Raw genomic sequence first — 13841 nt, 5'->3', positions numbered from 1 at the left:
TTGCCAATCAATTGATAAGCACTAAAACCAAACCCAAAAATATCGATAATAAAAAATTGATGTACATCGATATAAAACTATCTATCATTCAATAATTGGGACTGTTTTTTTACTTTCCGCTGGAAAAATGTCATCAGCAAAAATTTTCTATCACAAAGACATATAATTTGAAAGCATGTGATTGATCGTTTTATAAACAAAATAATTTATTTGTTGTGGAATCGGTTTTTGTGCCTTGTACCTTGAGTCGTGCCATGTTACTGAAGCTGGTTTCTAATTTGGTGTTTATAGTCAGAAACGATAAAATGGAAAATTTAACAACAAAAAACATGAATATATAAAGTACATTTACGGTATTTTTTTCACAAATTCATCTGAAATGTCTTCTACCGGTTTTTGGAAATGATGGCAACTTTTTTGCATTTTCTTTTCTTGATTGTTAATTTTATTAATATAAATACTCTTTTGTATACTCTTTTGAAGAATTAATCAATACACAATAAAATATATATATCTTTCTCAAAAAAAAAAAGGTTCACAACTTTTATAAGTACTAAGGTGAAAAGCTATTTGTGAACACTGTACTGATGGTAAAATGACACAAACTAATCGATAGTTATAAAAATAATTTTAAATCTACCACCAAGGCAGCAAGCCGTAGATACCCAGTAATTAATTTTGAACCGCCCAGCAACCCTGTGTCAATTGTCAATTTTGTCATTGCCACAAAATAAAATGAAAGAAACATCGGGAGTGAAAAATTGTTGAATTTGTGCAATTATTCAAAACTTCAATTAATGCAAAATACGTGAAAATAGGAAATAAAGTGAGTGCATTTCATACAAAGGAATCTGGGATATTGTATTCACGCAAATAGTAACTGGGAAAATTAAAGTGTCGGTGTAAATTAGTAAAATAAGTACTGTGCTTGTAGCTTTCATAAATTTTTGTCTTCGCCTTTTGGTAGGTCTGAAAAGAAATTCCAATAATCACAATGGTAAAGTGGTGCGGTGTAACATTCACATAGATTTGCATCAAATATACACAAGTGACGGTTTTAGAATAAAATAAAAATTTGTAACGAATATAAAAACAACGTTTTGGGAAATATAAAAAGTGAAGAGTGCTTCAAGCAGCCGTGTCACAGCGCAGGTATGTAGGTGATTATATATGTATATGTTGGTATGCACCTATATTTTTGTTGGTGTTTATTTGATGTTGTTGATGGGGGCGCCAGAAGAAATTGTAGTGATGGTTTTGGCTAAGGAAAATGTAAATAAATATTAGCAACATTCGATTATTGTACCAATAACGACGCTGCAACTACGGCAGGGTTTAGTGCTAACTAGTGCAAACGAAAGAAATCATAATAAAGTATCTATTCGGAAAAGTATAATAAAAATTTAAATGTTTTTAGTTTTTAATTTATGTGGTGCGTTTGCCAATGATTGTAGGCGGCAATGGAAGAAGCATTACTAATATATGTAGATAACAATATTAATATGTCACTTACTCATTGTTATGCTCTGTAAAATAAGATAAGCAACACCTAATTATGCTGAACAGTATTTTCAATAGCAAAAAACAAAAAAGACACTTGTATGATCGTAGTAGTGTCAACGGAGGCCTTGAAGTAAACTCGCTGTTACAATCTATGTAAAACATGCAATTCACGTGCTTTTAACGGTGTTTGTACAAAAGATTTGAGAATTAATTTAAAATGGTAATGCAAAATCTATCCAAAATTTAGTTTAATTTACACGCTAACTCTCCAGTAAAAAATAACGATTACCTTGGTGGGCGTAACCACGCAGGATGTTTGCTTTTACATATAAATGTTATTTTCATATAAATGTTATTGTCAGGTCATATTATTAATGATTGTATTAAATTTGGCTAGTGGAATAAAGGATTTTCCTTCGTTTTATGTCCGCTAGCATGTTCCTTGAAGTTTGCATGCTATTTACACCTTAAATAATAATATATGTAATAGTATGCAGCTATGTCTCACTCCTCTGTGAATATTTGTCTCTCTTGTGATAAAGTCCGCGACTCTAATTGCTGCAATCACATACACATATCTTGATTGGCACCCGGTAATTTTTATGTAAGCATTTGAAGGGTATATATTTCTTCTCCGGTGTCTAAAATCAAATTGTGTTGTTCTCATGGTGACTTCTATTTTTTTTATATTCTCTTATGGATGATTTTTATGAAATTTTTGTGTATATGGCTCATAAGACTTATTAGCCGATAGTTAGCATTGTTTTGCATTAGTATTTTAGTATTTTTTGGTACAGCAAAAAAAGTAGATTTCAGTTTCATATATAGTTAAACACCTTCGTTAGAGTTGGCCTTCCTGTTATATCGTTTATACTAACTTTCGCACTCGAAATCTTGACTGACCTACTTTCGCGGAACCAAATTAATCGGTAACGCATAAATAGCGTAGTTCTGCGCTTTGAAGGCGGCTTGAAATAGAAGTAAACTTAAGTATCACGTGTCGTTCCCCGGCAGTCGGTTCAACGTTACCGGAACGACCCGGATTTATATCCGCTGCAACAACAACAACATAACTTGCCTATAAAAATCAACCCTACTTGATTAATTTAAAAAATCTTGATTAATCATTTGCTAAGAAAGTGAAACTCTCCAAATCTTGTACAATTGCTCGTGTTATTATTATATTACGTTACTTATTCTCCCAGGCTTCCGGCTTTCGCAAAATTGCGCTAACAGCAATATCAAAGCCAAAATAATAATAAGTTATTAAAATTCAACACGCCCATGCGATATAAACAATTAAAGTAACAAGTTTCCTTTTATGTCTCCAAATTGACGATCAAATAAGGAGGAGGCACCCGACTCACCGAACTACTGCACATGCTATTGCAGATATTGTAGTTCATATATTGCATATTGGAATACTCAATGCGTGGTGTGCGTTGCAATACGACCATAAAGCTTGATAAGAGTTCGCATTGGTCTTGCCATATCGTACCTTCTTTTAAAACTAATGAGCTTACGATAAAAAAAAATTGGAATAATTTTGGAATATTTTTTTAACTGTATTTGTAGAATATTTATTTAATGTGGAAAAAAAAAAAAAAAAAATTACTGCAATAAGCTTTGAAGAAAATATAGAATGTTGAGTATCGTAAAGGGTTACAAAATAAATTCGAAAATTAATAATTAATAATTAAAAATTCAGAAATTTCTTTTCTCTGGCTCTGTCGCTGTGAATATTTTGCGTCGCAATTAAATGAATCTATTGCTGCAATTGAAGCGCAACATTATCAGTGGGAGGTAACTACATTTACATTTGGATATGCGTTCATATATACGAGTATGTATATATGCACCTACATACTTATACACAATTTATTCCAATTTTGGTGGACTGTTTTGATTTATTTCTATAAGCACTTGAACTTATGTATGTATGTAGATACATATGAATTTGCGACTATGTTGCATGTAGCAATTGCTATAATTAAAAACGGCTTATGACGGTGGGACATGGAAATTTCTAGAAGCGTTTCTCATATGCATCTTTACTAAAAAAATTATGTTTTAATTTCATGATATCCCTGGATATCCCGTAAAATCAATACTTTTCATATATATACTCATAAAATCGTAAATTTTAAACATTTTGTCTACTTTCAGTTTGTAATGACCACATCACCCCGATCCTTCGACACGATATCACTTTGCTCCACCGTTTCCAGTTGCCCGGACCGCAATGGCTTTTACGGTGGATTTCAGCGCACAGAAAAACCCAAAGAACCGCTCTCTAAGGCGCAAATTATAGCGCGAGAGAAGAAATGGTTATACATGATCGATAATTGGTCGCTATATATGTCCAAAAACTACAAAAAGGTATCTTATACAGAATACAAATATTTACATCCATATGCACATACACGATGACGCAAAAATAATGCTCCAATTTTGTTTTTGAGTAACTATTTTATAAAAAAAAATTATAAACTGATTAATTTTGTGCCACCTTGTATATTTTTGTAAAATCACTTTTACTCCAAATCCAATATATGTATATGCTTCTTACAGATTCGTGATCGATGTCGCAAAGGCATACCAAAATCGGTACGTCCGCGTGCATGGTTCTATCTATCTGGCGCTTATTTGCTAAAAAAGAAAAATCCAACGGTCTACAAAGAATTACTCGAACAACCTGGCAATCCGCATGTAATTGAAGAAATCAAAAAGGATAAGCATCGTCAATTTCCGTTTCATGAAATGTTTCTAGATGAGGATAAAGTAGGTCAAATCGAACTGTTTAATGTGCTAAAAGCGTATTCCATATATAATCCGAAAGTGGGGTTCTGTCAGGCGCAAGCGCCGATTGCTGCGTTTCTACTTATGCACTTACCAGCCGAAGATGCGTTTTGGGTGTTTGTTAGTGTTTGTGATGTGTAAGTTAAGCTTTTTTGAGCTATTGAATTATTTGTAGCAGCAAAATGCTTTTCAGCACAAATTGTTATAACAACGTGTTACCATAAACATCTGTGGAATGCTCCTGCATGTTAGTCGATAGCCAAATTTAAATCGGTGTATTTCCGCTGATGTAGCTCCAATTAGTGAGGAAATGCGACGCGTTTAGATTGATGTGCCTACGAGTCCTATAAAGGGTATTTCAACAGTGCCCCCTAGATGTCAGTAATGAATAATTCTTAAATTTTTTTTGTCATCTTTGACATTTGTCAAGTAGACAGATGTAAAATTTTACATTATCGAACAACGCATTAAAATTATTGAAACTTATTATAAAAATGACGCAAAAAACGTTATTTTTTGGTGGAAATAATCGTCCGACTGAGTCGTATGTACTGGTGTAAAGATTTTAAGAAACTGACTACGTCGAACATAGAAAATGGACTGGTAGGCCAAAAACATGGCGTTCTGTTGCGAATATTGGAAAGTCTTGCTGAACAAACCTTCAAAATCGGCTTCTCGACATTCTCAACAATTAGTCATTCATGCATCGACTATATCTATAGACGTGCTCATGGTGTATGAAAATTTTCAAAATTTTATTTATTTTATCAGAAGTTTTATTTTTCGTATCATACTTTGAGCTTTTTTTCACAGAAGATTATCTCCAACAATTGAATTAGGAGCTTCCTGACCTCCAGCAGGAATTAAACCTTTCAATCCATTTCAAATTCCTTTATTAAATACAGCTATCTTACTAGCCTAACCGTATTTTGAATAAAAAGAAAGAATTTAAATTTTTATATTTTTTTATTTTAAAACAACATCAACAATACTTGATAATTGCACAGTAAAAGTCATCTAACTCTCTTGCTAAAAAATCTTATTGCTGCCACAATTGCAATCAAATTTTAAATTGATTCATAAATTTGCGTTTAAATTTTTCCTTACAGCTACTTAGAGGATTATTTTATTAGTGGTCTTGAGGTGCTCCAAAATGATGCTGGCATACTGGAAGGGCTCCTCAAAAAAACCTGTCCGCCCGCATACCGTCACCTGCAAAAACATAAAGTCGAACCGTTACTCTATATGACCGACTGGTTTCTATGCGCTATGACACGAACATTACCATGGGAAACATTGTTACGGGTCTGGGATTGCTTTCTCGCCGAAGGTATACGTGTCGTCTTCAAAGTAGCGCTGGTAATAATTGGTGCTTCGCTGAATTCACATAAGGTTCGTAAACAATGTAATGGACTTTGTGAAACCTTAGAGGTGCTACGCTCACCACCCGAACATGTTATCGAAGAGGAGTTCATTATCAACAACATACAAAGGCTAAATTTACGTGTCGAAGACTTTCAAATCGAGCATACGCGACAAAAAGCGCGACGGGCCAAACAGAAAGCCATGCAAGAGGCAGCAGCAGCGGGGATAGCGACGGCATCAACATCACATGGCAGCGCCGTGAGCAGCAATAGCAGCAACGCTGCGAACACTTTAGGTGACGGAGGTGGTAGCAATGGCTATAGGCTGTAATGTTAGCACAAAGCGCCTACAGCCGGCGGTGAAAGTGCAAAATTAATTGTCGAAAAAGGAGAGAGAAAAGCCCGTTGCCGAGTGTAGGGGGGGGGCTAATTTTTGGTTAAACTTTACGAAGGTGTAGGTTTACTTAAGTTTTCCGTCCTTTACTCGGTTGTGGGCATGTTGTATCACTTTTTGATAGCAATTTTTCTAGGGTGCTAAGCATTCACTCAAAGTTGTTTTTTTATTGGTAATAGTATGTAAACAGTAAACATGAATACAAATCAAACAGATATAGAAATAGGAAATAATATATGATATGTAAAAGCAATCAAACGACTAATCGATAAGTTTTAAAGTAAACGCACAGTATAGAGGAATTGCGAGTTGCAGAAGAAGACTAACAGGCATGTAGACATCCACTGATAAACATATAAACCTTTCATCTACAACTAAATTTCTATATATCATTTTCTTTTTCCATTTTTGAAAAATCAAATATTTTTACACAAAATGCACAAAGTATATGTATGTAATGTATAATATTTTATTTTCGTAGTAAATGATAGTCAATTAGGAAAATTCAGTCAACATCGACACTTATGGTACACGGCGGTGCAAAACGCAAAAAATGGTGAAATCAAAGAGTACATATCAATGGATGAATATGAGCTGAGACTTGATTTCAGTGATGCTTGTTGAACAGTAACAATGCTAACTATTATAAATACGCTGAAAGCTATATACGCTAAGCTTTATAATATTTTACAATAATAATGCCATAATTACTTTTCTTGTTGTACACTCGCAATTAGTATTATTTCAATATATACATATAAATACATGCTGTGTTTACTAATCTTTATCTTTTATTTTCATACTTTGCTAAATTTGTAGGTGCAAATCGAATGTACCCTGAATTGAAAATAACGACTTTGTTCATTCCGAGAGAATATTAAGCTTATGAATATTTTTTAACCGTTAATATATATGTATGTATTTAAATACGCATATTTGCATACTATTAACATTTATGTAAATTGTAAAAGTATTTCTATAAATATTTAATTATTTCAGTATGCAGCTACTTATACATATAATTTAAAAATATGAAATTCGTGCAATTTGTTTATTTACCTTCCAAAGGGCTAAAAATTAATTATTATATATTGAGTATTTATAACAATTTAATTTATGTTGTTTCTATAACCGTTGTGTGACTAATCAATTTCTTAATGTGATTAAAGCAAATATAAAAACTTTAATAAAAACCTGCTAGTGAAAGACATTCATAAAAAAAATACATATACTCACATACACAATTCAATAATAAATGAATTAAAGTTAAAGTTGCAATTGTTTTGGTCTCAAAATGTGTATTAGAAAAACACTTTCAAGTAAAGAATTGTTATTTGAAAAATCATTAAACTCAAACAAAATTTGCCGTTGTTGTTAAGATAGCGATGTTTTAAATTATTCCTCATCTTTTGGAAAATGTTGCAGGAGTGGCAGGTCTTGCCGGGATGTAGATCCCGGTTGTTCTGACTTTGTTGTTATAGTTGCAGTCGAATCTGTTTATACCCGACCACCATGGGAGCAAAAATATAAATGTTTTTTAAGATTGCTAAATTCTCGCCATTCTCACTTAATGCCTAAATGTATGCAAAGTATTTTGAAAACTCGACATTTTCATGCGGGTGTATACACATGCCACGAGACTTGCTAAATTTGTTCCACAATTCTTAGTATCAAATATAAACATATTTTTGTTTTAACACTAATTATTTTTTTTTATAAATTTCGAACTTCGACCTGCACATAATTTTATTTTGAACTTCTGTTTTTTTTAACTGCATTTAGGCAATGCGAGCTAATTATGATTTTTTGCTAACAAAATAAATGTAAAATATGTAAAAAGATGATGCGATTTAATTTATGATTTTTTGCTAACAAAATAAATGGAAAAATATAAAAAATGTTCGAACAAGTTCAAAGCCGTAGCTTAATGGAATTATAATAAAATGTTTAAAAATACTAGTGAGAATTGAAACGTATCATTAAAAATTGGCTAGTTTCACAACGCATTTTAAAAATAAATATGCGAACAACAACATGCATATGTGCCTACACCTATGGTCACAATAATAGTAACGTGACATATTACAATGTTTTAACTATTTATTTATTTATCCCTATTTAATATCTTTTATTGTTTTATATAAATATAGTTTATACCTACCGCAGCAAAAGCTATAAAACTTAAACTTATAGATTTTCATCTCTGTATAACTTTTTAAAAATTTAACAAATTTTCGTTGAAATTTCAAACTCCACCATAATCAGAATTTTTAAATATATTTCGAGTATGCAGTTTTATAGCCCATTGAAAAAACTTCTAGCATTCATTATATGGAAGAAAATGCATAACGTCAATAAAAAATTAGCAAAGTTAACGCAAATTTTGAATTACAAATTTTGCGTGACCAACAACAACAACCAAATTTTTTTTAAAAAGTCTGACTAAAAACTCTTGTTTTAGCAGCATAAACATTCCCCATATAATTACGGGGAATGCTGCTGGAGTCACACATTGGCCGGTTAAAAAACCGCGTCGTTCTGATAACGTAGAACCGACTGCCGTGGCAATAAACTAGATGTTATAAAATGTTGATGAAAATTTGTTGATTTTATTTTTAATTTGTGCAAAGTTTGAGACTTTGTGCAATATGATTTTGTTTTGCGATATCAACTATATTTTTTATAAAAAAATAAAATATAAAATAAATAAATAATCAAAACAAACAGGTGTACTACATACATATAATCAAATGTATATGTTTGTATATTTAATTTAGCTGAAAACGCAAATTTCAAAACACATCGTTTAAATAGATTATAAACTTATAAAAATATAATTTAATAAGGCAGTGCTAAAACTTTATTTATTTTAAATATGGTATATATTTATTTCAAGTGCTTCCAAATCTCCTTACAACATACACAAAGGAAAAATCAAGTAAATAATAAAAATATAACTTGTTAATATTCATTTGTGGTGGCAAACAGAAAAATAAAAACTTACAATCTACATACTTACAAGTTACAACTAATGCTGGAGAATGTTACCTTTTACAAAAACAAGAATGTTATGCAAATTGTGAATTGTATGCACTTTTTGCTTTCTTTTTTCTCCTATGTGTGCATAGATATGTAACACATACAACACAACAGTGAACACCACGTTCACCCATTGTAGTTTGGATCGCCGTTGTTCCCTCCTCTATACACATCCACTATAAAACATACACATTAACTTTAAAACTATATGAGCTGGGAGTTTAGAAATAAATAAAAACGAAAAACTTAGACAAACATTAATTGAATTGATTTACAAATTTGTACAAGCATACAATACTTTTTATTGAAACGTGTATAATTATTACATACACATACACAAACATACACATACAACATTTACTTTCGCATTTCGTAGTTTTTACAAAGGAAATGTTGGTGAAGTGAAATTGAAACGCATGTAACCGAGTATTTTGAATGAAATATGATATTGCACATTAACATGAAATTATAAATAAAATAGTAAACGTTTTTTTTAACATATGTACATACATATGCACAAACAAATTTGTTTGCTAATTTATTGAAAAATTAAAAGTTCTAAGGAAAATTTGATACTCACCGAAGGCCTTAGTACCCAAAATTAATAAAAACATTTTTCTAATAGCGGTTGCCCCTCTACCACAAATAGGAGGAGGAGCTCGGCCAAACACCCAAACAGGGTGTACGCGCCAATTATATATACATATATGTATTGTATATATCCCCTATAAATAATAATAATAACATTTAACCTATACAAACATCTGCTTGTAGCGATTTTTGTCCAATAGTGTAACGCTACGTTAATACTCTTAAGTTATAAAGCTAACTAAAGTGACATTCGAATGGCAAACACCCCAGGCATTAATTGAATTGAACTGAAGGGCTATATAACAAGAAGGCAAACTTTATACGAATATGAACCGATAATAAGTATATCTTAATACGTATGCATACCCTTCGCACCCAGCTCTGCTACATTACCGGTCCGAGCCGGAATTATATTCGGCCAAGGACTGTCCCACAAACATTTACTTAAAATGTTTAAGCTTTTACAAATTCAACAACCCATCAATACCTAATACAAGAGGCGATTCGAAGTCATCCACTCAGGCTAAGTTGTAACGTTGAAATAAAATTCTCCGATTGGTCACTTACAACGGTCCCCAATACACAAAGAACAGAGGTTCATTTGTTTTAATTATTATTTCAACATGGTTTTCTTAAAAAAAAAATTACAATACACACAAGTTTTTTACATCTACACTCTTTTAAAACTGCATTTTCATTCGTTATCACTGGGTGATTTTGCCAGGTCGGCAAAAAAGTCTCCGGCATTTGTGAATTTGGATGACGGCAAATTGTGGCGCTTGTCTTTAAATGTGTTATGTTTTTCATTGTACTTAATGTCACCGAAGTCTTCAAAATATTTTACATTCCAAAAGCGTACATCGTTGTTGTGGGAAGAAGAAGCAATCAATTCACCAGAATTACTCACATCCAGATTTTCAATTGGCATGTTATGCTGTCCTACAATACCCAAATTACGGTACGGCGCAATATGGCATGCACGTATGATACCCTCTTCGCCTGCCACACAGCAAATACGATCCGTGATGGGTATCATTTCACTGATAGGCGTTTTAATACCAGGATACATGTCACAGTGATAACCAAATTGGCCCCAGTTAAATGTATAAAGGCGACCTTTAGACGTGCCTATTACTAGTTTTGAATTACCACGAAATGTACCCATACAATGCAGCTCCTCTTCATACGGTTCTGATTGTACGTAAAGTTTGCGCGCAGCTATGTTTATCGTTGTCAGGTAGCCATCACCACTAGTAGTCAACAATAATTTTTTAGATTCGTTTGTTAGCATTCCCGAAATAAAGTCTTCTACTTCTTTTAGGGCAAATATAGAATCTTTGGTACGCAAATCCCAAAGTTTGACTGTACCTCCATCGTCTCCAGTGGCGAAGAGGTGTTCGTCAATAACGTGCAACTTATTTATGGCTTCATCGTGTGCGCTTTCGTAAAATTTCTTTAGTTTCTCGGTTTCCATATCAGTAATCATAATCGATTTGTCTTTTGAACAGGTAAGTAAATCACGACCATCTTCAGTGAATTCAACGTCGCGACACGATTTAGCATGTATTTCAATATTACGTAGTAATGTATTGCCGTCATTTGCATACTCATAAAGGCATACATCTCCGGTTATTGTCGCCAGTGCTATGATATCACGTTCGGGATGAAAACAAATGTCGGTAATAAAATCGTCCAATTTAATTTCTGGTGGCGCGGTGCGTGGTTTCTTAATTGCTGCAATAATAGCACGCACCGTCTCATCATCCTCATCATCTTCATTAAGCTCTAACACATTACTATAATCCTCGTGACTATTTTTTCCACCACGGCTTGAACTTGGACCTGGATCACCGTTTGCATCCGTATTTACGTTAAACTTATCTTGTTTTAATATATTTGGCGCTTTGCCATTTTTTGTGATTACTGCTTTATTATTCGTGTCAGACATGGAATCGTCTGAGTCATCTGGTTGGAAGTCTGAACTATCTTCGCTCTCATCCCCATCTGGATCAAAGTCTGAGTCTTCCCCATCAGACTCATGTTGGAGTTCTCTGACACTTCCATACGGTACACCGTATTCTACTTCAGAATCTTCCGATTCAAAGGGTTCCTCAAGTCCTACAAATACCAGCACATCTTCATCTTCCTCCGCATCAGCTAGTTCTTCTAGCTCATCAGATTCAGATACTTCCCCAGGAGTTTTGAAAATTTCCCGCCTATAGAGAACACAAATCAATCAAGTTAACTCTAAAGGACTGGTGAAAGCTATACTTACATCTTCATTTTGATAGCTCTGTTTACGTAACAATGTAACTTGAATGCTTAAACGAGGAATAAGACTCAAATATTTAAAGAATGAGATTATCGTACCTCAATTCTAGATAACTAGTTGAGTATTCCAAACAAAATATTTAATAAAACATGTATAAAGATCAACTACACAAAGTAAAAGATTTTCATAGCATGAGGTGTCGATAAGAAAGTTTTACAAGGTTGTATTTGCCCTAATTTATGTATGGAGTTTTGTCTCCAATTATATAAGGGTAATAATACGTTCACATATGCATTAATCACCTATGAATCCACCAAATTAATCTACCCGTTCGAATATGGCAGATTACAATCAACTGTCAATACTGCGTTGAGAGGTTTTTCCTCATAGAAATTATTTTGGTGGAATATTTCGGTGTTTTTGGTTTCATCAATTATTATTAATGATATGAAGAAAATACAAGGAAAGAAATAGCTGATTTAAATTCGCAATTGGTTGCTAATAATAAACAGTTGGAAGAAATCCATAAATGACGTTTGCTGAGGTTTCAAAAAAGTATGGCAGCAGTGCGCATGGGATATTCTATATTACATTTTAAAATAAGTAATAAGAGGACAAATCGTTTATGGACACACGCTTTTTTCTGTAAAATGAATCCCTAATTAATAATATTTAGCAAAAATTGTATTACAATTATGCCCACAAACCTGTTTTCTTTGAAAGAATCCATTTTATTTAGTTTTTACTTTGACGTTTTTCTTTACACGCGTAAAAATCTATTACATAGGGTTGTATGTCAAAAAGTGTGGTTATTATCTAGGATTATTTTATAATCTCAGATTTTGGGAGAGAAATTTTGTATGGGAAATCTCGCTTTTTAATTATGGATTGGGAGTTAAGCACAAAAAAGTAGATCACCTACTTATATGTGAACCTATTATAAGAATTGTCAGTTCATACACAATTTCTAAATAAATAAATAAATAATGTCCCCACTTGCTGAGCGCTGAAGTTTAGCCATGAGCTGCCACCATAAGATTGTCGGACTACAACCCCAGAATGACTACAACCATATAATGAGTACCTTGGCTGCTTTGGATGAGCTTGCATCAGTGTGTTTTTTCTAATAGCGTTTGTCATCCAATATACGGCCTAGGTTTTTAGGTTCGTTGCCCGTTTCAATTGCAACCTCGCAAATAATAATTTTGTCACGTTTCAAACCTCTTTGTACTAAATAGGAAGGGGTATTCTCAAATGTACCTCTTGGTATAATTATAACATCGCAATTTTATCATTGTAAGCGAATGCTATTGTCAGTCAGCAGGCAAAGTAAATGGTCAACGCTTTTCCTTGTACTCTTTTTCAGTTTCTAATTATAATAGGTTGGCCACTATTGCCCAGCCTATCTTTTCATTTGATTATAGGTCTTTGCATGCTTTTTTGCTCTAACTCAGGATATAATGCTCCCTTGGTACCGAGGAGGAGACCCAACATCCCCAACATTCTAGATCACCATGGAAAATTGTACCTATGCTGATTGGGACAGACCAGATCGTTGGTGAGGATCACTTCAAGAACTTCCAGTCTGTTCCTAGTGACAAATACTGGTCAAAAACACTTGTCAAATCTCATATAAATATAGCCCAAACACATTGAAAGCCCCATATTTCACAGCGTGCTTGATTTTATGCGTTTGCGTGATAGATTTTATGCATAGATTTCGTTACTAATCAAATATATCTATGTTAATATAAGAATACGGTGGCCTTCGTAGATATTAGCGAACCTCCGAGTGTATTTCTGCCATGAAAAAGCTCTTCATAGAAAATATTCGTCGTTCGGAGTCGGATTAAAACTGTTAGTCCCTCCATTTGTGGAA

At 33.1% G+C, this 13841-nt stretch overlaps 2 protein-coding genes across 4 annotated transcripts; one reads left to right on the top strand and one right to left on the bottom strand.

Moving 5' to 3' along the window:
• The first annotated feature begins 705 nt into the window (after window positions 1–705).
• On the top strand, window positions 706–7686 carry LOC129249494 (TBC1 domain family member whacked). 3 transcript variants are annotated; one of them, XM_054889357.1, is made up of 5 exons: window positions 706–826; window positions 968–1152; window positions 3670–3882; window positions 4075–4439; window positions 5412–7686. In XM_054889357.1, exons 3-5 carry the CDS (start codon window positions 3676–3678, stop codon window positions 5995–5997), a joined length of 1158 nt encoding a protein of 385 aa, XP_054745332.1. In that variant the 5' UTR covers window positions 706–826; window positions 968–1152; window positions 3670–3675; the 3' UTR covers window positions 5998–7686. The 3 variants fall into 3 exon arrangements, with proteins under 3 accessions (XP_054745332.1, XP_054745323.1, XP_054745340.1); XM_054889348.1 differs by having other exon boundaries at window positions 707–1152; XM_054889365.1 differs by lacking the exon at window positions 968–1152 and having other exon boundaries at window positions 712–826.
• A 2600-nt stretch (window positions 7687–10286) lies between these two features.
• LOC129253468 (WD repeat-containing protein 55 homolog) lies at window positions 10287–12140 on the bottom strand. Its single transcript, XM_054891856.1, has 2 exons — window positions 11966–12140; window positions 10287–11906 (listed from the first exon to the last, which is right to left on the bottom strand). Exons 1-2 carry the CDS (start codon window positions 11971–11973, stop codon window positions 10385–10387), a joined length of 1530 nt encoding a protein of 509 aa, XP_054747831.1. The 5' UTR covers window positions 11974–12140; the 3' UTR covers window positions 10287–10384.
• Between the last annotated feature and the right edge of the window lie 1701 nt (window positions 12141–13841).

The sequence above is a fragment of the Anastrepha obliqua genome, chromosome 1 (genome assembly GCF_027943255.1).
Source record: "Anastrepha obliqua isolate idAnaObli1 chromosome 1, idAnaObli1_1.0, whole genome shotgun sequence".
NCBI lineage: Eukaryota > Metazoa > Arthropoda > Insecta > Diptera > Tephritidae > Anastrepha > Anastrepha obliqua.
This window is presented reverse-complemented; position numbering and strand designations above follow the sequence as displayed.

Coding starts and splice junctions, on each gene's coding strand:
- LOC129249494 (XM_054889357.1), top strand. CDS start 3,676: ATGACCACATCACCCCGATCCTTCGACACGATATCACTTTGCTCCACC. Junction 3,883..4,074: donor TGTCCAAAAACTACAAAAAG/GTATCTTATACA, acceptor TGCTTCTTACAG/ATTCGTGATCGATGTCGCAA. Junction 4,440..5,411: donor TTTGTTAGTGTTTGTGATGT/GTAAGTTAAGCT, acceptor TTTTCCTTACAG/CTACTTAGAGGATTATTTTA.